At 32.7% G+C, this 27,508-nt stretch overlaps 1 protein-coding gene across 2 annotated transcripts in view; it reads left to right on the top strand.

Moving 5' to 3' along the window:
• ssh (Protein phosphatase Slingshot) overlaps positions 1–27,508 on the top strand; it is a 161,537-nt gene that overhangs the window by 118,352 nt on the left and 15,677 nt on the right. For both annotated transcript variants that reach the window (XM_018505741.1, XM_018505742.1), the window contains one exon: positions 7,680–7,745. In XM_018505741.1, the coding sequence (XP_018361243.1) occupies positions 7,680–7,745 (66 nt within the window). The remainder of the gene's footprint in view (positions 1–7,679; positions 7,746–27,508) is intronic.

The following is a 27,508-nucleotide window of genomic DNA, read 5'->3' as shown; positions in this document are numbered from 1 at the left end:
CAGTGATTTGTTATATTAATAAATCCAGTTATTAGCTAATAAAAAATACTCAATAAAATATTCATAATATCTATTAAAAGTTCATTATATCAATGAATTTAAAGTCAGTAAATGTCATTCATTGATATTATGAATAACATTTTTTTCAGTGTATGTACGAATATGTATAAATAAATATGTACAGATGTAGCTGAGAATAGAGCAAGACGAACATGAATTTGTGTTAAAGAGGAAACATCTGTATCTTTTGTGAAATCGTAGATTTGCCAGATTGCATTGTTAATCGCTTGTTCTCATTTCGGTGTATTATATGTAACACCGCCTCCACAAAGATAAATGCGAAGGTCGCCACCGTTCTCTCGGGCGTAGGGAAATGGAGCGCGTTACCGTAAGGCACGCGTGTTCAAGCAAGATACTTGACAGGTGAGTACCAAGGTTACGATGGAAGGTCGCGACATAACTTGCGAAATCGAGACGCGAAGTCAAACCGTAAGGTTCAGCATGGTTGTCTACCGCAATGCAGCACGTAGTGTGGATTACATGCTGATGCTGATGGAAAACAAACATTACGAAAGACGATACGGTGTCTGTAAGCATTAATTAAAGTTACTCTCACATTAGAAACAGAAAAATAATCATTGCAATAAAATCTCATTGCTAATAGACGATTTCATTTTTATACACAACTTTGATGTTTAGGGTTTTCTTTAAAAAAGAAAATTATTTTGAGAGCAATTTTTTCTAAACTTTTATTTACTTAAATTTAGGCATTTTAGGCGTTGTTCTTTAAGATATAGTTTCAATGACTAGACTTACTCACGTTTGATGTTATTTGCTTGAGTTAATCAATTATATTGCGATTTACTATAATAAATGTTTGAGTTGTATTTTGATTTAATAATTATATCTTATTTGGATAATTAGAAATTTAGGAAAAACTGGTCTTAAAGTAATTTTTTATAAGACTCAACAAAGCGTTGAATAAGATGTCAAGTCATTAATCTGCGAAATGGTTATAATAATGATTGTTTTTATTCCTTTTTTTCATTTAATTTATTATTTGTACCTATCGATACTTTCTTTGATCAAGCAATTTAGACAATAGCTTCTAAAATGATATAAAATGAAATATATGCGTAATATATCCGATACATTGGCACATTAAATGAGTTAACAGCCACAGAACTTTCAATGGCGGTGTTGCAGCAACAAAAGGATTGCGATCGCGTCTGAACGATATTGACACGTGGCTTTTCGCGCGATTAGAAAGCACTTCGTCATTTTCCATAGCTGTGAGCAAGAAGCTTATTCACGCGAGAGCACATTGACTGGGCGACGCGCGCGAAGTTCGTGTCCGGTCGGGTGAGCAATTCTCGCGAAATTAGCGATAAAGGAATAGTGGGATGGATGGACAACTCGATGCGTGGCGAAGGGAAAAGGAGAAAGAAAAGGACTGAGAAAAGAAAATGAGCACGAACGCCGGTCAGCTCGCGTTCCTACGATGTCGATGACCCTCGGGGCGCGGACGAGCGTCTCTCTTCTTCATCTTCCTCTTCTCTTGCTCCATTCCTTTCTCTCTTTTTCTCTTTCATTTCGATGCGGTTGTCGCGAACTCGCGAGAGAGTTAGAGTCCCTTCGCGCATTAGAGTTGCAATACGTCATTCGCTTTCTCGATCGGTTGAAACACTGTCGGTTGCAGCAACAGTTTGGCTTGCTCAGTCTTTCTTACTCTGTCTCTTTCCGGATAGATTACCTATAGTCTTAACTATATTACTTAACACGCAATGCAGCTAGAGAATTTAGTTGACACGTTCAATGCCGTGACGGTTATGCTTCATCGGTCTTATGATATCGACGTGTCTTATTGAAACACATGTAAAGTGCAACTGACTGATTACGTGCGCCGGATAGCAAATTAAATGAACTAACGAGTGTTACGAAAGATTGACTTTATTCTCTATAACACAAATATTTGCAAGCTTCATTTACATTGGCATTGTGATAGAGAAAGAGTAGCGCTAGTCCTAATTAATGTGATTGAGGTTATGCATCAATTATAACTGAGAAACTCATTTAGTTGAATCAACCAAGGATTTGTTTGCCCATATCCAAACAAGAAATTAATCGATGCAATAAAATAATTTAGTTGAAGCAAAGCATTTGGTTATTGTAACATTTCACTTGTTTCTGATAGACATTGACATCTGATAAAGTTGTTTACAATAATCAAATGTTTGGCTTCATCTAAATTATTTTATTGTATCAACCAAGGATTTGTTGCCCATATTCAAACAAGAAATTAATTGATTCAACTAAATGGGTTTCTCAATAGACTGGTTATTTAATCGTCGAATCATTGTCTTTTATAAATTTACGTACACTTGCTTAATCGAATATAAGAAAAGCTGTTTCTTCGTCACTTTTATTTGCTAATCCTCAATTTGTCATTAAAATATTAAAATAAAAATTAAATTTTGAAAATTGTTAGAGGATTGTTGTACGTTTTGTAATGTTTAAGTAATAAATGCCATAACACACAGAATTAAATTGTATTTACGAAAAGATTTACTTTCTAGATCGCGTAGTGTATAAAATCTGTAAGCCTAATCTACAATGTGCTCTTTGTTTCCTGTCTCTTGCTTTTTACACTTTTCTGTTGCCTGAGATAAAACTTGACGAACTTCGAAAGATTCGAGATAAGAAACACGTGAAAAGAAACGCGATTGTCGATAAAACGGTCGTAAAGAAGGAAAAAGTAATAAAAAATGAGATAATAAATAAAAAATAGGAAGCAAAGAACACATAGATTAAATAAAAATGATCTTTGGGAGTTTATAAATTGCAGCGTTTATTACTACTTAAACATTACGAAACGTATAATACTCTTCTAACAATTTTCAAAGCTTTATTTTTATTTTAGAATTTTGATACCATAATAAACGTATATTTGAGTATTCTATTTAATGACATACCTTATGTAGATAATTAAACATTTTTTAAAATTGTTCTCAAAATAATTTTTTGTATTAAAATTTAATAAAACATTGCACAAAATGTCAAGTTTATTCTGCGAAGAGATTACAATGATTGCTTTATTATTTTTTCTTCTTGATATAATTCATCATCATATATATAAGTATCCAAATAAATTTTTTTGTAGTTATAATGTAAGAATTCTGAGTTGTGGTATTATTATTAAAACATTATAAAACGTAGGATACGATGGACCGTTGCGTGTATGTACTCTCTAAAACTTTTAGAATAAATTGTTACTGTAACTGAAGAATGAAATCTTACTCTAAGATCGGTGATAGTCAGTTCTTATTTCAAGACCGTCTTAAGTAATATCTTAAGTAATGTCTTAAGACACTAATACGGCCCTCTGATTGGTTCGTGACACACTGACAGAAATGTTTTGTACCAATAACCAAAGTTTTGTTACTGACACAAAAACTATTTGTTGATATATGATCAATCAAACCGTTGGTTACCACAATATTAATTTGTTGAATTTATTAACTAAACTGATCATTTAATGGTATAAAACTGTTTTGTATGATGTTTATAGATCTTTTGTAATTAGAAATAGAACATTTTGTTATCGGAACAAAATGAATAATATATAAGTATCTCTCACTTTCTATATACAGAATGATTATGTTTGGCGTTTTTTAATTTCCTTAGCTTAGCAAAAATATATATAGATTTAGAGCAATTGCACTGATTGTGAGAGAAAAGATATAGTATTGGTAACAAAAAAAGAGAATTATTCACAAATGGCCGATTATTATTGGATTGCTTTGTTAAAATTACAAAATACAATATTTTTTTGTAAGATGAATAAAATTTTTTTATTTAACAGTACAAATTTATTTGGTTACTCACGTTTTGTAAATACCAATGTAAAATTTGATTGCCATTACAAAATAAGTATTCTTTTAGTAATTTCAACAAAATAATTCACTCTATGGTAGAGCAAGAAGTGTTTCGCGGAGCTATCAGAGACGGCGTGTCTTCTCGTAAGAGAAATTCAACGTCTATCTCTATAAAGCCGAGACAATTAGAGACTAATCTCGTGGACTTCTCGGTTCTCGCCACACCATGATCAATCATGGTAACTATTTTTTCAGAGCGATTAGTAATCTCAATTGCTCTAAATCTGTATATATTTTTGCTAAACTAAGAAAATTCAAGAACACCAAACAATAATCACTCTGTAGAAAGTGAAAGATACTTATATATTATTGATTTTGTCCCGATAACAAAATGTTCTATTTCTAATTACAAAAGATCTATAAACATCATACAAAAGAATTTTGTACCATTGAATGATCAGTTTAGTTAATAAATTCAACAAATTAATATTGTCGTGGTAACCAATGGTTTGATTGATCATATATCAACAAATAGTCAGTAACAAAACTTTGGTTATTGGTACAAAACGTTTTTCCTCAGTGTGAGATTACTAATCGTTCTGAAAAAATAGTTACCATGATTGATCATGGTGTAGCGAGAACCGAGAAGTCCACGAGATTAGTCTCTAATCGTCTTGGCTTTATAGAAGTAGACGTTGAATTTCTCTTACGAGAAGACATGCTATCTCTGATAACTCCGCGAAACACTCCTTGCTCTACCATAGTGAATTATTTTGTTGAAATTACTAAAAGAATACTTATTTTGTAATGGCAACCAAATTTTACATTGGTATTTACAAAACGTGAGTAACCAAATAAATTTGTACTGTTAAATAAAAAATGTTGTTCATCTTACAAAAAAATATTGTATTTTGTAATTTTAACAAAGTAATCCAATGATAATCGGCCATTCGTGAACAATTCTCTTTTTTTGTTATATCTTTTTTTGTTACTATATCTTTTCTCTCAGTGCACCTCAAGACAGAATTTAAGACGGTCTTCAATATAAAAACTGATTATGAATACTGGCTTTAAAGACTGAAAATTGAGTCACTCTTTCAATATTGATTCAATTTTCATTCTTTAGACTGAGAATTCCGCTCCAAAGAACTTAGAGAGTATGAAATATATCTAAGAATGTAATACATTCTCAAAGAAATTCTACTCTGTTTAACTGCATTGGACGGTTCGAAAATCGAGAATTTCTTAACGTCTATGCGCGTATCTCGAAGAAGCACGAAGGGCCAGATATAAAATTCGTTCGCAGAATATGCGTAGAGGGTAACTGTAATCGGCGAGAGAGGCGAATTATGATCCGAAAGCAGAGGAAGGAAACCGTCCGTTTTACGATCCGGACGATAACGGTGCGAGAAGGGTAATTTCGCATCGGAGGGGGCGGAGGGCTGAAAATTACATTTTTTCCGTCCGTTTTTGTACTTCTTCGCGAGAGTAAGAGATCGCTACGCGAATAATCCTCAACGTTGTTACATGCAACACGCCAAAATTTCTACCCGCGAGGCACCTTTGCGTAACTGTACGCGATTGCGTTTGGTAAATCGCTCGCGGCGATGCTCAACATTGTTTTTTTCTTCATTTGTTTGTTCACGTAACTGCAACCTGTCGCGAATGGTTGCGTAAGGTGCAAATTTCGATATCGCTTTATTGCGCAGCTTTATGTACGCCTAACTGTCCCTATCGTAGTTGTCATCAATTTTAAGAGCATTATTTGTCTGAGAAAGTAATATTGACTGATTTATTAGGTTGAAAGAAACAAATACAAAACGCTACAAAAGAAAATTACAGAAAAAACTTTTGTGAATCAATTTCACTTCAAATTGTCGTAGTTTTTTATACTGTTAGATATCAAGGAGTAGTACGTCAATAGATACTAAAAGTATAATATCAATACCTTGAGTTAAATAACTTTATTATTTCTAATCTCTATATCAAAATATAAATCAACCCATTTTTGTGATTTGTTTCAAAGTAAACAATGTTTATATTAAGATATGCACTTAGTAAATAATAAACTAAATTGAATTAAATGTAATACATTTTCTTGAGTTAAGTTGTTTAACTCCATTGTTTTAATTAAATTAGCGATATATATTAAGTAGGAGTAGTAGCGACCTATAGAAATGATTAAAAATAACTCAAATTATATAATTTGACACCAATTTAACCATGTATGCAATCGAAAATAGATGTAAAATAATTAAGTTTCTTATCTTTTTTATTCAAAAATTTTGAAAGCCCATTAACTTTTTACCGCCTGCGAATAAAAAAAATCATTGATGCACCGATGTTAGCCAAAGCGTGTTATTAAATCTGATCTTGCTTCTAATATTTGCGAACGAGGGAAAGCGATATGCTTCGAATAGCACGACCGTGCCGCGTATGTGAAACGAAGTTTGACGCGAGTACCGTTCCTTTCTGGAAAAGACGATCGTGGAATCAGCAAGGATTCCCGGAAATCTAGCCGGCGCGTATTACGGCAGCGATTCGCGATTCGCGATACCCGCGCAATGCGATCTCCTTTACATAATGCGTAATTAATGGCAGTGCAGTGAACGCGCGCCCCTTCTCGTGTCGTAATAGCGAGAATTGCATTACCGTTGCAGTTTTGAAGCATCGTCGCTTTGCTCGCTAGCGTAACGACAATCGTCCGCTTGAAATAGCAAAATCGTGAGTTTGATCGTCCATCCCGTTAAATCAATATTACTTATGTAACGCCGAATCAAATCATTTCGCGGTGTCACGAACGGAATATTAATTCTCTGATGAAAAGTTAATTAAAATAAAATTGGAGTTAATATAGAAGTAACCTCAATAAGCTTTGCAACTTTGTATAATGAAGTGTCTTTGTAGAAAAATTCCAATTATAAAAATGCATATGATGCTTGAACCATTCTTTGTGCTACTAATAATTTAGTTTTTAAATAGAGGTTACGAGAAGATAACCGTTTACATACGAAACGGTTTAACATTTCAATGTAAATGGTTATAAAAATAACCGTTTGTTGCAATGACAATGTAATCAAAAATATCGAAAAAAATAACTGAAGTTTCTTGAAACTGAAATCCGATATTATTTCATAATTTATATACTTACGATTGTAGCCAGTCTATGCAGATAATTTATGCAGCATGTAATTTTGAAAAATAAGAAAAAATAAAAAAAATTATTTTGAATTACTTTGATGAAGACAGTCCTTACTTTTCGTATGATGAGGAAGAAAAATAATACATTTGTATAACATAACAGAATTATAATATTTATTTAAGATAACAGTATACATTATAATAACAAATTTTTACAGATTTTTAGAGATGAAAGCAAATCAAACAATTAAATACGTATTTTTAAAATTAACATTTGAATTTTTTCCGTAATAAAAATGTAAGAATGTTTTTATTAATTGTGCTCTAATGAATTTACACAGTAGGAATTATGTAAGATATTATTTTGCTAAAAATATGTATATAACTGTGTCTTCTGCTTTAAAATCCTTTGAATTATATTTATTGTTACCTGAAAACATAAATATTAAAGCTGTAATATGATCTTAGTATTCCAGATTACCTACTTTATATTCTATTCTTTGCGAATTAAATAATTTACACAGTAAAAGCGTCTTAAAACAGTAATATTTTCTCTCATTGGTTAAATAGTCTTTTAATAAAAAAGTATTACGTATAACGTTATCTGATTCATCATGGTTCCTAAAGGTCATCGCGATCTCACTTCCGGATTTTATCTTTCAGGGGTTTCAAGGTCAGCGTTTGTGGCCGTCAACACATCTTCAAGCCAGTGTCCGTTCAAGCCATGTGGTAAGTCTGCATCTTTGATAAACGAAACTGGTTTCGCAGCGATGTAAGAATGGAGCAAAAAAATAGCGGCTCTTAAACGTTTTTTATGTTTTATATAACGGCTGTTTAATACTGTGTCAGAGTGCGTTTTTAATGTTAAGTCGGCCTCTGCGCGAATTTACTTAAGAATATCAAGAATAACGTTAACTTTTAATAGAGTGTATACAATCAGAAGTTTTAATTTATTTATTGTTGATACTAATAAGATAATTTGTATTGCTTTACAAGAAACTATTATTTTTCTATGAACACTTTTGAAATAGAGAAGCCATTAAAGATACAAATTAAATATTTTCGGCCAATTATTAGATATAAAAAAAGATATACGGTGCACTTTTATCTACGTTATCGTTAACGTTTCCGTATTTAAACAGTACAGAAATAGTACAGTATAATAAGTCATTTAAACAGTACAATATAACAAGTCACGATCGGTTCTTGCGGTATTTCATCGGTATCCAATATTCCGTCGGCTACGCTAGACGAGTTGTGTGATTGGAAAAGAATGGTCATTGTCAAAGGCTTAACAACCGTAGCTAATAGATAATGTTGATGTAATTATACGAACGACGGATAACCCAAGACGATTGTCGATCACGGAAGATACGTCGGAGTACAAGAGAACTCTAGACATACACAGGGCAGCAAGATTTTTCCTGGAATTATTCTCACGCGATTAAAATAATATTTATCGTGAACCTGTACATTGTCGCTCGAAATAGATAAAATAATTAAAGAAAGAGTGAACAAAGAAAAATTGAATCTATAAATTGAACGGCAAACTCACTTTTAAAGATGAGCTTTCTTGGACATTCTGTTCGTATTTTTAGAAAAAAGTTCAGTTAATCAAGGTTTTATGAAAATAAAGCAAACATTTTACGGTTATAAATTGTCTATGTTGAGGCTATGATTGACGTACAGGCTATGATTGATCTTGGAAATACATCTGGTCTGATGCGTGCGCGCATATGCTTTTTTTATCTCGTACAAGCGTGACTCAAGCGACACGAGGCGTGTTGGGATGGATTCTGGGTACTATAAAATTTCAGTCGATACTCTACGTGTCAAATGATGTTATCTGAATTTTTTGTTGCTTTCTGATGCTTTCGCAACACGTATATACACTGTTAGATATCAAAAGTTCAATAGCAGCCCACTCTCTTGAGAGTTGTATATTTTGTTATTTTCAACTTCCATGTGTATCAAAATGCAAATCAACCAATTTCTGTTGTTAATTTTACCGTAAAATATACCAATATGCACAATAATGTATGCATCAATAAATAATGAACTATAAATTTGGGTCAAATTTAATATATTTTCTTGTGTTAAATTGTTTGACTCTATTGTTTCAGTTAAATTAACAATATTGACATATTGAGCAAGAGCAGTGGCGAATAGAAATGATGAAAAATAACTGAAATTCAATATAATTTGTTGTTATGAATTTAATAGTGTACGTGTATTACATGCAATAAAGTATTAAATACACGCAACAGCAGCGAAGTGCTGAATGATTCGGGGGTGGGATGACGAAGATGCTATCGATGCGGAAAAGGCTGGACCAGAGCGAAAAGAAAAATCAGGCGTGGGTCGTGGTTTAATTGGTCGACATCACAATTGCCCTATGTGCGACCGGACAGACAGCAGGAACTTTCTTAGCCGCCCAACCTCTTCCGGTGCTATATTTTTTCAGTGCTAGCGAAAACAGTGCTGTCTCCTCCCACACGAATCAATTATGCTCGAGCTCTCTCCTTGTAGCGTTGCTTTGATCAATTGATAGGAAATTGTTCCATGAAATTGGATCAATAAAAAAATTACGTTCGATTTTTGAAAGTTAAGTTCAAATTATGTTAAAAGTTACAGAATGTTTTATTTGATATAAACTCTATTTGTCCACATATTACAAAAAATGGAAGATACTTTGTCTTATTGTTAGGGAAGCTTTAAAAAAATCTTCTTAAGAAACAGTTTATTTCTCATTTTACAGTAAACTTATCTTGAGTAAAAGATGTTAAAGATAATATATGGTTGTAATGATGTATGTTTTTTTTACTAAATTTTTCAAGTAAAATCTTCACGTGTTTGGACACATACTTGAAAATAGAATAATTTTCTAGAAGTTTTTTTTAGGAGATAATCTAGATTAAAGATCTGATTGATATTATAGCGTATGTAAATTTTATCGCTGTTGTCATGTCACTAATTATTGAGTATTTTGAAATTAATTATAAATTTTTATGTATGCATCGTTTTACTTTCCCTAATTAGTTAAATATTTATTTTGTATGAGCATATTAAAATCAAATACATCGGTCAGCAGTTATCAGAATAGGTGTCATCTCCTTATTTGTCTTATTCGCGTGACCTACGACTTCGGATTTGTTATTTCTGGTACTGCTACGTGTGCTCGGACGATGTGTCTGAATTATAAATAGTCTTGCCTCCGATCCCGCCACGTGCATTAGCGTTAGCCCGCGGCGATTTTTGCAAAAGTGCGATCGACTCGGCGTGCGTAGGCGCAAATACCTTTGATGTCTACCGCAGTGTTAACTTTCGTGGGTGTGCTAATAGATTAGTTCGCAAATTGATTTTCGCGTGTGTACTTGAAGCTACGAACCGCGATACTCGCACAGTAGGAACGGAAACTAATTCAAATGGATCCTTGAAACAGAAGAAGCACAGAAAAAGAACGTGGTACTACACGGAGAAAATTTTATATTTAAAATTACTATAATGTGGTAGTAGCTGTGGTCTTCATGTAAATTATGAGTTTAAATGCTATAGTTATTTTTTTAAAAAACAATAATATAACGTAATTTTTACACTTTTTCATAGTAAAAATTTTTTACAAAATCAAATATACCTAGCAAATTTTGTTTGCGTACCATAGTAAAAATTAACTGTTTTCATGTTAGAATATGGCATAACAAAATAATTACTTTATTTATGTGATAAAAATTAGTATTACCATAGTAAAAAAAGTTAAGTCGGAATCATGTTGTGAGAGTCCATCGAAAATACAAGACATAGTAAAGTGAAATTTAAAATTGTATTACAACTTAATATAAAATTTTCTCCGTGTATTAATGCAAAAAAGAATTATATATCTTATTAAGCAGAAAATATACTAATTAAAACGACCGAGGGATGAGCAAATAAGATGTTTAAATAAATAAAACGTTTAACAATTTAATAAAATAGTAGATATAATACAATAAATATACTTTATTATTATTGTTATTGTAAAGATAAAATTGAGATGAAAAAAACTGATTCTTCTTGAAAAACCAAATGTACGAGAAGTTTAAAGTAATCATAAAAAATGAGAAGTGAAAAAGTGTGTTATTGTAAATAGAAAATTTAAAATTTATTAGTTTCTGCCATATTTTCTGTTTTTTATTCTTTTTAAATTTTCTTTAGAAGTGAGATTACAAATATTTCAGGAAATATATTAAAAACTTTCTCAATGTATAGCAATATTATATGTTTAATTATATTAATTATATTATTCAACCATATTATTTAATGATGCACATTAATTATTAACAATATTATTAATAAATTTTGAACAGACAAATTTGACAATAATGAACGCACTTTCGTTTCAGCACTTCGTGAATTTAAATAAAGGTTTTAAGTAATCGAATCAACTCTTGCAAAAAAAAACAATTGTATCACTGCACAATTGTTGCATTCAAGTCGATTACTGCACGAAACGTGACATGTCGAAATGCATCCACGAACGAAAATCGCGACGTCGGGAACACCGTTGCTCGTCTCCTATCAACGACGACGACGACGATGACGACGACGAAGACGTCGGGACGTCCCTCGTCGTCGTCATTCTATTTTTGGAAAAGCCCCGTTGGTCTCGACCATCACACCGTGGTGGGGTTGGTTATACAGTCGCGGACCACCGCCCGCGCCATTTATGGGCGCGTCGCGACGCGTGGTCACTTTGCCGAATTTCACTACGTGGTCGAACGACCCTGAGCAACCCCTTTTGGAATCACGTTGTTTCCGCGTGCATGCGTACGTTTCTTTTTTTTTACGAAACCTCATTTCTCACTGCTACTACGGCTTAGGCTGTACGTTGCGTTAAATATACGCGTTTCTAACACTATTAACTTTATTGATTTTTCTATCGATTGATCTTTATTGATGACGTGATGCAGTAGTACAGTTAAGAGGAATTGATGGCATTTAATTTTGAGTTATACGAATTATAATTATATTATCAAGTAATTTGAATTGCTGAAGAGCTGGTAGCTATAGCACTTAATGCAGAACTTATCACTATATATTGCAAAATAAGTGATAAATATATGCAAAAGATGATCACATACAAAATTTATTTACGTTATAATACATTTTTTATTATGCGATATTATACTGCTGCTTTAGATATTAATACTTAATTGTCTTAATGAAAATATTGATGTATTAATATTAATATTAATATTCTTATAATATTAAAAGTATATTTGTGGATAATACATACATAAATTACACACGTATAACATATATATTATAGCAATCAATGAAAATTGGAAATGTAAATTAATTGTAATATTGTTATTACTTCATCTATGCTAATTTAATTAGTTTTGCTCTGCGTACACACATAAATGATGACTATGATAGGCAATGTAATGAAACGCGTTAATTATAAGAATCAAGTTTTTCATTTCATTTTATCACATTAATATGATTACGATAATACTATCATAAATAGGCAATAGACATTCTTTGTTCTGTTATCTTTGTGTTTGTATTTAGAAATTATTGGGGAGATAATGCTTTTTCGTATGTATGAGATACCTAAGGGCTATTGCGAAAGTTTACCTCCGTTTGGATGGCTGACCTCTCTATAAACGTGACCTACATACGTAATTGAACTGAACGTATCCACTTCGTTTCAACTTCAAAAGTTTCTCGTTTGCAGGCGGGAACTCCTCTCCGATTCTGAAACCCGTCGCTCAGTATCAAGCGTGAAATATTAAACGTGCTTGATTCGGTAGTCTTGATATTTTCTTTGCGAGCGAATACACAACGCAGAGGAACGCTGTTTATTTATGAACGTTTGCCCCGCGTTATTTTTCGATCCATTGTTACGCGTATTCCCGAGGCATTTGCTTCTTATAGCGGTGTAATTGGACATAAACATCTCATTCGGTTGAGATATTATTAATCGAGAGATTCCTGTCGATGTTGTAGATCTCTTTTTACGCGATACCTTGACACAGAATTTCCGGTCGCGGTGGATTATGAATGTCTAGCTAACATAAGTGTACCAGCTGGTACCTGATACGAGTTATTAACTAATATGTAATCGATAAAAGATTGTTTTATTGGCAGTACTTAATGAATCGCTGAACTGTGAATGTAAATGTAATTAGAATTTTAAAAATCTTAACATTGACAAAGAGAAATAGATTAAAAAGAAATGTATGTAAATATTACAGTGTTAATAAGTAAATTTATGCTAGAGAAATCCACATTTATATAGCGAATTGGTTGGACTCAGTGTGCATTGGTGCATTAAAGCCATTTGACGCAAATATGTATTATATATTGATTATAAATATAGAAATTGGTAAAACTGTAAAATCACTCAATACACCTTATTATGCTGTTACATAAAATTTTATCTTTTAAAATATTTGCATTTTACTTTTACATAGCTTTAATTTAATATGCACCAGTGCGCACTAGTGCGTCTAATCGAATTCGCTATTAGATTCTTTCTTGTGTAAAATGTAGATAAAATTTAAAGGTCCATTAAATAATCAATTATAATAACAGTAAAGAAATGAATTTTAAGTGAAGAACAATATCACTGAGAAACCCATTTAATTGAATCAATCAAGGATTTGTTTGCCCATATTCAAACAAGAAATTCGATGCAATAAAATAATTTAATTGAAGCAAAGCATTTGGTTATTGTAACATTTCACTTGTTTCTGATAAATATTGACATCTGATAAAGTTGTTTACAATAACCAAATGTTTGATCTCGACTAAATTATTTTATTGCATCAACCAAGGATTTGTTTGCCCATATCTAAACAAGAAATTAATTGATTCAACTATAAAGTGGGTTTCTCAAGACCCAAATTCATAGCGAAAAATATCTTGGAACAGTTTCTTACTCGAAAAGATTATATATTTACATTTTTACGTGCAGATATATCTGTATATGAACATGTAATATACATATAAATATCTAATAGTCCTGCTCTGTAGGACTAAATCATTATCCTACTCTAGATTCAATGGACGACAGTTTGCGATCTGGTTTTTGTTCTGTCAGTACAAAACGTGTCAGGTCGACTGGTTTCCAGGCCGTAGTGACGGGTTCAGGCGTGGTGAATGTTCAGCGATGAGTGCTGTCCGTCCCCAATCGCGCAGATAACTTTCCGCGTAGAGTTTCCTCTAACGATCAACTCCAATTAGCACAAAGAGCTGATTTGATTGAGCGTAAATCATGAATGTGGTTATACTCTTTCACGCGCAGAGAGGACTGTTAGCTAATGAGGCGGTGTTAAAAGGTTAATAAAAGGCCAAAACGAAAGCGCGATAGGGTCATCTTTTTTCACTGGTAGACAGGAAGCCGCTTCGCGGGATCATCGGGAATCAATGAACTTCAAGCGGACAGCCGGCCAGAACCGGTTCTCGACCGGATGACGAAGATGAGAACTCGAAATGACACCTCGTTCTATGATGAGGTTGCCGACACTTGTACAGCATTCTCATCATGGATGCGATCGTGTCGATAGCGCGAGAGATCGCGTCACAACCCCGCATTCCTAATGCCTCGAGAGATCTATTTAAAAAACTATACTGTTGATTTGATACATAATTTGTTGCATTATGCTGTATATGATAATTTCTAATAAATTAAGAAAAATTTTCTATTATTAGGTAAAAGCAATTGCAGCACAAATTTTCATTGATATAACTAGTACTAAATTTTTTTTCACAATAAAAATTTAGTTTTATAGGTAATAATTAAATAAATTAAAAGTATTACACTATTTAAGAGAGATTCTATTCTTTTTATATTAAAAATTTATATTCGCAGAGAGAACGTGTTATTGCTATTTACCGGTTCGTAATCTTAATAGCAATTTTATATCTTGTTTGACTATAATTTAAATATAATTATATCTTCTTTGACATATTAAGCATTATCAATAAAAGAAATGACTTATTCCTGTTTATAAAAATGTAAAAAAAATAAATATCTTTAATCCTGTATCTTGATACGGAAGTTTTAATTAGACATGGAATGAATAAACAGATTTAGCGTGAGTGTTTAAAATATAAATTCTCGTAGAAATGGAGTTGATAACAGATTATAGTCCTTATCGTCGCATAATGTTGACACGCATGAATGATATCCCGCGGATGCGTCTCTTCATCGTCGATCTAAGAGCCACCAATAAGAGTTGCTGTCATTTATTGACGAGATCAATCGGTCGATAGCTTGTTCGACTTTGCCGCTCCTTGCTTTATATTTTCGCGCCGAGGTTGTCGACTCCTATTCGCGTTTTCACTTTTTGTCAGAGAAACCTCGGGCACCGATTTCAATGTAAGTCGCTTTCACGTCGTTCGATACCGACGCGATTTATTGTTGCCGGAGGAGACAATGATATCCGTCGCATTTCGGATATATGAACTTCAAAAAATGATGCTGTTTCAAGGGAGAGACACTGTGTTTTCCGATATTATATAAAAAAAAGCTTCAATGTTTAACTCGAGATTTGAAAAAGGACTAAAATTAAATATTAAATTGCTGTTATGAGTATATATCAATATATATGTTTATAATGAAATTTAATTAATTCCTTACTTTTCGCTACATTTGTTTTCATGATTTTAAAAAATTATCGAAAATAAATGCAAACGAATATCAATTAGTTTTTCAGTGCGAGCTTTTTTATATACAATGAGATGTTTCTTAAATGTATATACAGAGTGTCTCAGAATTACCGCCAAATATTTCATGCGCAGGTAGAGCGGACTAAACTAATCGAAAAGTTTTTTACCATTTTGCAATTTTCGCAATAATTAACAAGATATTAATTACTAAAAATCGCCGAATATGTTGGTCTTTAATAACTTTTTACTCAAGTACTATCAACTTTACAGAAAAACAGCAAAAGACAAAAAAATTGTTAATTTTCTTAGAACTCTATGAGAAGACATAGAAGATAGAAACATATTTATAAATCATCGGTATAATAAAATATGTGGTTAATTCATATTTTGTAAGTTTCGACAGATTTCCTTCCTTTTGTCGCTACAATTTAAAATAACGGTTGGTAGATTAATCGAAAAGATTTCGTTGCCGCACTTGTTGCCGCTCGCATTTTAGTGCAGACCGCGTGCTTGTATCATGCGCGTTTGCACGCACGCTTTGAGGGGCACGCTTTACAAGGCCGTGATATGGTGTTTAATGGAATTCGTCTGTCGTGCGCAGGCGGACGAGCGATAACTTGATTCTCCCGTCCGCGTCAGTTGACGGCCGTGTTCTCCAGATAACAGAGGCGGATTCGAGTTTCCACGTTATCTCATCATCAGCCTTACACCTCCCTCGGTTTCATTATTGCAGCTCGACGTCTCTGGGTTTCTATTTGAAATATAACCAAAGTAAAATTGACTTACATTATAAATTCAGTTGGATACGCACTTAATGTGCTTATTAAAGCCGTTTTTCTTAAATTGACATAAAAATATGTGTTTAATATAAAGATAAGAACGGATTAAACCATGAAACCCTTAATATATTTTATTGTGCTGTTATTTTATAATTTGAAATATTTGCATTTTACTTTTACACATATTAAATCAGTAAACAATAGTTTTAATAAGCACTGGTGGTGCACTAGTCCAGTTGAATTCACTATTAGTTTACTTAGAGTAAGTTATAAAGAGGTAGCGCGTCAAGTCTTTTTGATATCTTCACTTTTTATCTCGTTTTTAAGTGAGAATCTATTCCTTCACACGTTAATTGCGAATATACGTATATCAATTCTATCTCACGTCCGACCTCACGTCTGTCACCGATATGCGATAGCTTTTGAAGCAGCTATCACGAACTTCCGCCATCTCCAAGTCTCGGCTCCGTCTATTGTGGCTTTGTTTTCTCTGCCGCGTATCGAGTTTCCTTTGAAGGGGCGTGCGTTGGGGATAACTTTCAGAACTGATAAAACAGAATGCGCGATAACTTGGTTGCATCGCTTTCGTTTTGCATAGTTTTGCATAACCATGATAGCACATTGATATCGACGACATAATGATGAAAACCACATTCGATTAATTGTATTAACTAATTGTATTGTGTCCCCATATGTAACGCGCCGATTGTTCGTATCTTTTCTATTTCAATATTTCCGTATTTTATTATTTACTTTCTCCAACTATTAGTGTTTATATAAAAGAAAATAAGATTTATAAAACAACTCTTTGATAAAACAAGTTGCCTGAGATAATTAGTTATATAAGATAATTGGATTGGTAAATTGGCTTGGAAAGTTTTATACTTGAAAAAACATGGTTGCCACAGATCTTGGAAAACTGGGAAAACCGTGAAAAATCAGGGCAATTGAAATTGGTCATGGAAACCGGGAAAAGTCAGGGGAAGGTGTAAAAAAATTTGAAATTTGCTCACAATTCCTTGAATCTGTTCCTATGTTCCAAATAATTGTTATAATTTTTTAAATATTATATCTGACGTTTATAATCAAGTACGTTCAAAATTTGCGCACTTTAAATGATTTTGATAAAATAATTAAAATTTATGTTTTATTCAGTATTTTTATTTGATCCCTCTTTTTCGTCATAACTGCGTTCTTTTTTTTTCAAAACTAATTTATTTTATGCTGTGGTTTGAATTTGCACCCAAAATTATACTATGCTGCTAAGCTTTTTTGCGTTATTTTTAATAATATAGACTAGCTTTCCCACAATCCTTGAGTCTAAATGTTAAAAGTTACATATTTATATTACTCATGGAAAATTTTCTATTTTTATCTGGAAAATCTGGAAAAGTCAGGGAATTTTAAAATTTATTTTCTGTGGTAATCCTGAAAAATAATTAAAACACAAATATAACGAGGATCATATATAAAGCTAATGATAAAATAGCCACTGTCAATTAATTTGCGATCATCGTTCCGGTTGGTTTCCGTTCTAACTTCTGTAAGGCTTAATTCCCTTATAAAGCTTGTCACTCCCCGCGGTAGCGTGTTTCCGCAAGAGCAATTTGTCTTTGGTTTTAAGCCGGCTATGTCTTTTTCGTTCATTCACTGACTCATTCTAAAAACAAGTTGAAAGACAAGACAACGACAAAGGGTTATTCAACAAGATTGGTTCCGGTTGGAAAGCTGACCGTTATTTCATTGTACTGGTAGTCTTCGACCGAAGTAGAGAGATGTCACCATACATCTTCCGTTAAGTACGATCGCTAGAAGTCGATCTAGCTCGGGAAAGCTTAGCCGCAAGCGTTGTCTTGTAACTACACTTCCTATTTTAGCGGGTTTTTAAAACCCGTTTTAAACTATCGTTTAACTTCGTACTCGATCTCAGCGAACAATCAGTAAACGATTTCCTAATAATTGCTTCAACAAACGTAAACAAACAAACGTACGCTTTTTATTTTCAGTATAAAGTAATCTGAAATATTTACGAACTAATTGCAATCAAATCTTCAAGAAAGAAAAAACAAATAAGTGAATTTTGCGAACTTTTATTCTTATAATCTTTCTCTTGTGCGTGCTTACGTAAATTGCTGCGGAAATTCCCTTGCTTTTAAAGTCATAAATATTGGTGCATCGATTATCGATATGAAACTGGCTTTAACAGAGCTGGAGCTAGATCTCCAGTTGGTTGCATCTCAGTGCTCTGCAAATCGAGAGAGCAAAATATCACGAGAAAATCTCGCAGAATTACAGGTCTTAGTGGGTTGCCGGTCTCTCTTCGCAAACAACAGAGTAGCCATGGCTTGATACGCAATGACTGGTCGATAGAAACGAAAAGTGCAGTGCGCGATTCGCCATTTAATTGTTTTCTACGGTTCGGTGCGTATATAAGATCCGGTGGAGACTGCATGCGGAGCACTGGCGCATGGGTCTGTGAGATCCCTATCGGCGACAGGCCAGTGGTAACGCCTTAACCAAGTATCCGTTGATGTCACCGTTGTTCTCACCGCGCTCCCGTGCACATCGTGCGGCATAATCATTTCCATTCCTTTCACTGTTGTCGTCGCCATTTGAGGAACAGGTTGGGCAAACGCTCTGTTAAATTTATAATGTCAAATTACACCCAATTTCAGTTATTTTCATTTCTATAATAGGTTGCCACTATTTCTGCTCAATATGTCATTAATGTAAGTGTGATTAAAACAATTTAACTCGAGAAAGTGTATTAAATTTGATTTAGATTTGGTTTATTATTTACTAAGTGCATATGTTAATGTGGATTTCGTTTATGAATGTTTTTCATGAATTATACACTGAAAAAAAATATAGTCAATTTTAATAAATATTTAGTTCAATACTGCCAACTAAATATTTATTTACAGTAAATAAATATTTATTTAGTAAAAAAAATGATTGTTAAATTAAATTAACATTTCTTGTCTCAAATAAATATATCTTTATATTTAATAAATATTTAATTGGCATGTATTCAATTAAATATTTATTAAAATTGACTATATTTTTTTTCAGTGTAGAGATCAGTTTAATAAAACACAGAGAAAAATGTTCTAATTAAACCAACAAAAATTCAATCAGAATAGTATTTTAGTAAGGCCAAATAGAATTTCTGATTATATTAACTAGAAAATGGTTATAATAACCAGAAATGTCATTCTGGTTGGTTGGGTCTTTTTGTTGGTTTAACTAGAATATTTTTTTCAGTGAATCGTAAAATAAATTGCAATAAAAGAAATGTTACGTTTTTGATGCTATTTCTTCTATAGTGACTATTTTTAAAAAATCGTAGAAGATGCCATTTATTGCTATAAATTTATTAATCGTTCTAAATTAAGTGTTGAAATAAATGAACGAAGATTTGTTTAGTTTTAATTATTGAGATATATTTAATATCGAAAATTAACAAAATGCATCAAAAAATGACATAATAAATATAATTTAAATTTTGATATGCAGTAATTTAATTTAATAAATTTGAAAAACATTGTATATGAAAATATATTATTTAGAACAAAATAGATTTAATCATAAAAAGAAAAATATTATATTTTAATGAAAAATTTTTTATTTTCAACAGCAACACGAGATTAGTAGGGATTAGTAGAGATTAACTACAATTTCTGTGTTTAAAGAAAAGGAGGAAAAGAATTATATTACCGGTATTTATAAAATAAATGCTGTTTTGGATTTTAATTTTCTTATCGCGCCACGCTCTCGGAGAAAAATGTCACGAAGAAGTTGAAATAGCTAATTAACATTCCTAGCAAAGGATAATTGAGAGGTCGTAAGAATAAGATACAGGTTACTACCGATATCTAGAGATACATATCATTTAGATACAGTTACTATGATTAAGAACGTAATTAAGCGTATCATGATGAAGGCCGAGTATCAAGAGTAAAAATGCAAATGCGCGAAGCATTCAAATAATCTCTTGGTTTCTGCTTAATTATTATTGGAATTCTATTATAGAACTATGCACAATCGTTTTTTTTTTTTTTAAAGAAGCACACATATACTAAATATATAAAGTATATGTAGAAGTTTCTCTCTCTCTCTATCAAAAATGGTTAACTCATCTGGTTTTAAGATACAAGTATGTACACATATATATGGGAATGGGAGAACGCGTCGGGAATGTACATTCAGGTCGAAGTTATTATCGAGACGTGTTCAGGATCGTGCGTGCTCAGAATCGTTCAAAACGTTCTCCAAGAAATGGAGTATCCACGGTAAATGTTGTAACATCAATGTAAAGAATCTCTTTTGATTGAAAGACGAAAATTCTACTTCCTTTTTCTCTATTAATAATAAGTAATATAATTTCCTTCAACTGTTACAAAAAAAGATTCTTCCTTCCCCTCGTACCAACACATATATTTTCTATCGATTTAAATTATAATCAATTCGAAAGCACGATAAATTCGTAACATTATGCATTGTCGGATTCTGGAAAAAATGTATTGAGTATACTACATATTTTTCTCAAGATGCCTTGATTCTTTAACATGATTTATGAAGCATCGCGACGCATGATCAATAAAATGGGCAAAAGTATGTATCTTTCAATGCTATTTACTTAATACTGCAACCTATCGTTGCCTATTGATGATTTCGATCTCCGACTCGCTTTCCAATTTCTGCCATGCGATCCAGCTTACAGACTGGATCGGCATGTTCCTCAAGTGCAGTGCCTTATTTGTTCAGGACAATCGCGGTCGATCGCGATCTCGCTTCCACACGAAATGTCTACGGCTATTCCGCGTCGTAAATAGTGCAAGCCGACAATGCCGAAATGGATTCACCGTCGCCGTAACTTTCGCGATAGCCCTGTAGATCTCGCGGAGGAGGACTCCACATGCTGATTTCCGCAACGATTGTTCCACTTTTGCGCGTCGACCGTAAAGATTCATCGTGGAGGCCATCCCGACCGCAAAATAGGAATAATAAGTCCGTAACAGAAGCTGAGCGAATAACCATCCCGTCTTTACGACACCTCGCAGTGCCACTTTCTTCATTCTCAATGTGGATAATGCCGTTCTCGAAACGCTTTACGATGCAATCACGTTCGGGACTGACTTTTAGTCGTCATTTGAACAACATTGACGTTTGTTCAACATTTCTTGTACATGTGGTACCTAGAACTGTGATTTTTTTATGTACTTCCTAATCGACTCTCAGCTTTCTTTCCACGAAAATGTTTGTGAATTACAAATGGTTGGAAATTGCTGGCTTTTGAAGAATTAAATTCTTCTCAAATGCGGAAATAATTTTTACGTATTTCTTTAAAAATAATTTCCACGAGTTTTTTTGTCATTGATTCGACCGAGTTGACGGACTTTACTGAGAAGTATGCAATGTCCGTCCTTTTCTGTTTAGATTTGCGATAGTATATACGTATTACGTTATGGTAGAGTGCCTCTTCGATGATGTTGGATTTATTTATAATTAACACGCGACGCGTCATACTTTTCTAGAATCGATATTCAACAATGACTCTTCCGTTACTTATTGTTATCATCACGATGCGACTCAGAGTATCATTAATCAGCAATGTCAGATTCGCTTTGGGAAGCGAGTGCTTCTCGTGCTAAACGAGTTTAACATATAGGCGAACGTGATAAATCGTCTTCTCCTTTGCATCAGTCTCTATCCTAGGCTACGGTAAAATTCTAAAGGAATCAATCATTATCGCGATATTAAGTCAACTATATTCCGTTTAAATCACACGATTTATCTTCGTGTGGCATTCGAAGTGCGTAAAGTACGATTCTTTCTTAACATTTCCCAACACGTGTATTTAAAGAGTATTAAGTAAATTTAAGAGTCATCGAAAGCGCGATCGAGAAAGAACTTCTTGCGCTTTCGTAAAGTCATTACGTAACCTATCCTCTAGGATAGGATATCATCTGGCTCTCTACTGAATCAGCTCTAACTATATTTATTATTGAAAACATCATTTTCAGTGAGAGTTGGTTCAACATACACTGAGAAAAATAGTCTGGTTGGATTAAACAGTAACTCTGGTGGAAAATGGACGAATCAGAATTTTCTGGTTATGTCTATTAAAATTCTAGTTGAGATAACTAGAATTCTGATTAATATAATTATTCTGGTAAAAATAAGAATTCTAGTAGATTTTACAAGAAATATAGTATCAACGAGAATTCCGGTTATCTCAACTGGAATTCTAATAAATTAGAGAGAGAGAGAGAGAGAGAGAGAGAGAGAGAGAGAGAGAGAAATTTCTGATTTGTCCATTTTAAACCAGAAATTTTTTTCAGTGTAGAGATAAAGTAGTACACTGTTAGAAATGTTTGTGAATTTACAATATCCTTATGATAAAAATGTGCAGTAAATTTACAAACCACATATAACGTTTTGCTGTGATTTCATAATATTTGTAAATTTACAATAGAAATTTGTTGTGAATTAAAAAACTGGCGTGCCGCGCATGAGTATTAGAGATCTGCATATACTTTATCACAAAATGTTATTGTAATTTCACAATATAATACTGTTTAAATTTACAACACATTTTTGTAGGATAAAAACTTCCAACACTTTTGGAAGTTTACAACAGAAATTTCTTACAGTGTATGTATATATTTTTTTTACAATTGTTTAATTTTTATTTGTTTTAATAATATTTATTATATTCATATGAATAAGTTTTTACGTTATTTTCTGATGATTATTTTTTATGCAAAGTAACGAAAAGAGATCTTTTTATAAAAATTTATCTTTTTAAAATTGGCAATTAATATATAGAATCTACAGAAATAATCTGTAGAAAAAAATTGTAAAGCAAAATACTTTTATTGATTGATTTATCCGTCATGTTTCAACTATAAAATGCATTGAATTCTTCAAAGTGACACGACGTTTGTAGCGATCTGTACTTCGTTTATAAAGAGAATAAGTAGGAAAACTCTTTGTATTCCGCTCGGAACGGTTCTAAATAATTCATGGCTGCCTTTGAGAACTGGTTACAGAGGGAAATGCAGCAGGTGTATCTCGACTGCTTCGGCAAGGAGTTGCATCTGCGTTTTGCGATGGCGGGATAACCAGACAGGTTCCCCTCATTGTTCCATTCTCAAATGTCGCTCCCGTTGTATCATTTGAGAGAAGCCCTCTTTTTTATTAAGATTTTATATACTCGTACTATGCAAAACCGAAGCCTATTAATATTTTCCTATTAAAATTTTTTGAAAATGGCAGGTGTCTTGCCTTTAATGTGTTAATTACAATATTTCATAAAACAAAATCAAATTGGTTGTTAAAGTTATTGATATGCTGTATAATAATCGATAAAATATCGAAGAAATATCTTAATTTAACAGTGTTATTCAAAAAGATAAATGAAAATAATTATCTCTAATCGCGTATAGATCTTTAATTACGTATAGATAAATGAAAATAATTATCTCTAATCACATATGAATTTAAATGCATATTACAAATCTTTAAAGGTTTAATACTTTTATGCATATGTTTTTTTTACATTTACGTAATTGTCTGAATTCTTAAAACTGAATTTTTTATCAATTTATATTGTTGCAAAATTATAGTTTAATTATTCTTGTGTTGTAGTATAAGTAAAATTATAATATAATCAAATGTAAAAATGGTTTTGTTATATTTCTGCATTGTAATATTTGTCAGCATTAAGAAAATTCTCGTCTCCGACTAAGATGACAAGGCGAATTCCGCAGTAACGAGAAATATTTGTTGACGGATGGTCGGCCAGACAGTACGTTTTTGTAAGCAGATCAGCCGGTTTTGTTCCAAATCGGGACAAGCGTGCGGCCTCGCAAATTCTCAAAAGGGGGGCTTATAGCACAGGGTGTCACATATTTGTACGAAAGAGACGAGACATGTCTGTTCGATCCTCGTAGGGGCGACTCTGTAGCCTTGACAAGAATAACTCAGGCAAGGTCAGTGCGAGAGGAGATATGCTGATATCCGGTATTCTCTATATGATATTGTTCATTTCTCTGTATCTCTATGGATTTGGAACTTTTAGAGAAATTCTACCTACTCTTTTGTCTAACATCTAGGAATCTTATTAAATAAGCCGAATTTATATGTCACTATAGTTTTTATATTATTATTTTTCATACTAACTATTGTTGACTATTTAGCAGGATTGCTATTATGTAAACAGAACATTATAACAAATTAATTATAATATAACAAATTAAAAATAATGAGAAAAAGAAAAGTTTGAAAAAGTTAAAATCTTACAAAAATTGTGAGAAAAATATATTATTAAAATGATAGCTAATGTGGGATAAAATATTTGATTAATTATTTGCTTATAAATTAATTTTTATTACAATTATTTTAGATTTTTTCTGCACAAAAATGTTTATGAAAATCGGATTCCGACGTGTGCTGAATTCTATCACGAAATAATTTTATTTCAAAATAATAATGAAAAGCATACAAACATTGTATTTTTCAAACTTTCAAATATTTGATTTTTTTTACTGAAAATATCAGCTGAAAATGACAATCCGATGCTCTTGATTCCGTCGTTGTAAAAAGATGTACTTGCAAAAATATTTATGCTCGCCTACGGCTGCAAAATAGCGCATGTACATGTCTCTCGTACGCAATTAATATTCATTTCGTATAATTGGCTATGTTACCTACTCTGTGATTTTCGCGGTGACAAGTTGTGAACAGGAGATATATGGACAGTCTTTTTTGGCCGATGGCGTAACTAGATGAGCATGCACCTCAGGCATTTAATGATTAAGTGTTCCTCTCTCTTTCTTTTTTTCTTTTTTTTTTGAAAAACTTCACATGCCATATAAACACATGCTTTTCTCTTACTTCTTAAATATCTGTAATATGAGTTTATTACTAGATAAAGGAATTATATCACAAAAACTCAGTAAATTGCTGAGCTCAGCAAATTAATGTTAAATTTGGTCAATTTTATGTTCTCTAATTTTTCACATCTCTCCTAATAGATCATAGTACTATGATTGGAAATCGGTTAGTTGAGTGTTAACCGATGCGTGTTGGCGATGACATCAACTGGGGATTCGGAGCCTCTCACACGATCGACCCGTAACAGCTCGTTTCACCAGGCGTTCCATTTATGTTCCACCGATGACGCGACTCATTACAATTAACGATGTCATGCCTAGCGGCTCAGTACGTCTCCTGCTGTTGTTCTCGCCGGGTGGTCACGCAAAAGCTTTCGCGGCCTTAGGTCAGACGAGAACTCTCGATCATTCCGAGGAGTGTGAAAAGTACCAATTTTGAATTCCGAATACGTATAGTAACAGTGTAATTTGCATAACTGCAGACATACGTAAGATGTCTTGAAGGCAACAAGTGGAAAACATGAAATAGTGCGGAATATAAAAAGTTATAATCACAAACATATAATATCAAGTTAGTGTATGAACAGCAAGTAAATTCATTAACGCGATATGTCTCTGTAATTATTGTGAGATTTATCTCAACTCCTAACCGAAGTGATAAAATATGAATTTATTACCAAAACGATTTCAAAATATCGTTTGCCTCTATTTGGAATATCATACTTTAACACAGGAAACTTCAGTTCTGTAAATTTAGAACTTTATGGTATGATTCTTTAAAATCTATATATTATCTTTTTTACCTTTATTTAAAAGTTTAGTATAAAATATATCTTTTAATTAAATTATGTAACAGTGCAAAAAATTTGTACATTTGTGATAAGTCAGGATTATCTTCTTAAAAAAATTCAGATTCACTATGTATTTTTGATGCGTTAATTCATCACTCTTAGATATTGATTCTTCTGCTCGGATCTGAAGGTGGCTATTACGTAAATCTTTAATTATAGTATACCGAGACTCTCGTCGATGTTCATCGTTTGTTGCGTAAAACTTTTCTAACCGTTAATTGACGCATAAAGGCACACACACTTCTTACGAGTGGCAAGACTCTTCTGTAGATTTTCTACGTATTACCAAGAAAACGGAAGTAGTCTTATCTAATCGGTGCCGAGTTGGCACGGAAGGGAAACCGTTTCTTGCATGATATTTGCTACGCTTGAGAAAGTGGTACGCGTTTTCCAAACACTCGTTGCAAAAAATTGCTTTAAGCTCCTTAGCGAATCAGTAAAATTCCGGATGTGACAAGGTAAAAATCTAATAACACATTTCGAGTAATATTTTATAATTTTTTTACACTTTGATTTTTTTTACTTTAAATCACGTTATTTTTAAGAATAAAATATCAAAAATTATTATCTAATTATTTTCTTGAAATCTTGAATCACAATGTAAAAGGGATGAGATTTATGAACGAGTCTTGCAATCAACTATTGCTACAGAAAAAGACTTAATTTTGAGAAAAATTGATTCAGAATTTTTCTTTTATTTTGCGTAACAGAAAATTATTAACATTATTCTTTAATGAACTCCAAATGTTTTACAAAATAAAAAATCTTGCTCAATTTATAATTATATATTTTTTTATCTTGTTTCAATTTATTAAAAAATATTCATCAACGAGATTATTTCAACATAGATTAAATATATTAATATTGTATATAAGTGACGCTGTAAAAATTGCAACATGCGAATTCTCTTGGTTGTAATCCGAAGCGCCTGACACAGGTATCGCCGACCCTTAGCGAAATTAATCTGCCCTTCAAGGGGTTAAGATATTGTGAGGCAGGGCTATTATCTGTTTCGCTTGAACCACTGCAAGAACTTAGAAACGAAGTTCATTACTTGCACGGCTACCTAACCAAGGTCAAGACATCAAAAGGCCAAGATGTTGCTCAGAGGTCTCTTCTTAATAACGCGGCTTCGCGATCGGTGGAGTAGATAAAATGAAGAAAGAGCGAAACGCACGTTTCGTTATTGTCTGCGAATAAATTGTTGATCAAAACGTAGACCGATTTTGAGAACATAGATGCGTAGATGCATAAAAAATATTTTTCTTTGTTGGCATAAATCGGTATTAGTTAAATTTTATTGGATG

The sequence above is a fragment of the Trachymyrmex cornetzi genome, unplaced genomic scaffold (genome assembly GCF_001594075.2).
Source record: "Trachymyrmex cornetzi isolate Tcor2-1 unplaced genomic scaffold, Tcor1.1 scaffold210, whole genome shotgun sequence".
NCBI classification, from domain to species: Eukaryota; Metazoa; Arthropoda; class Insecta; order Hymenoptera; family Formicidae; genus Trachymyrmex; species Trachymyrmex cornetzi.
Note: the sequence above shows the minus strand (reverse complement) of the source record. Positions and strands in the feature narration are given on the sequence as shown.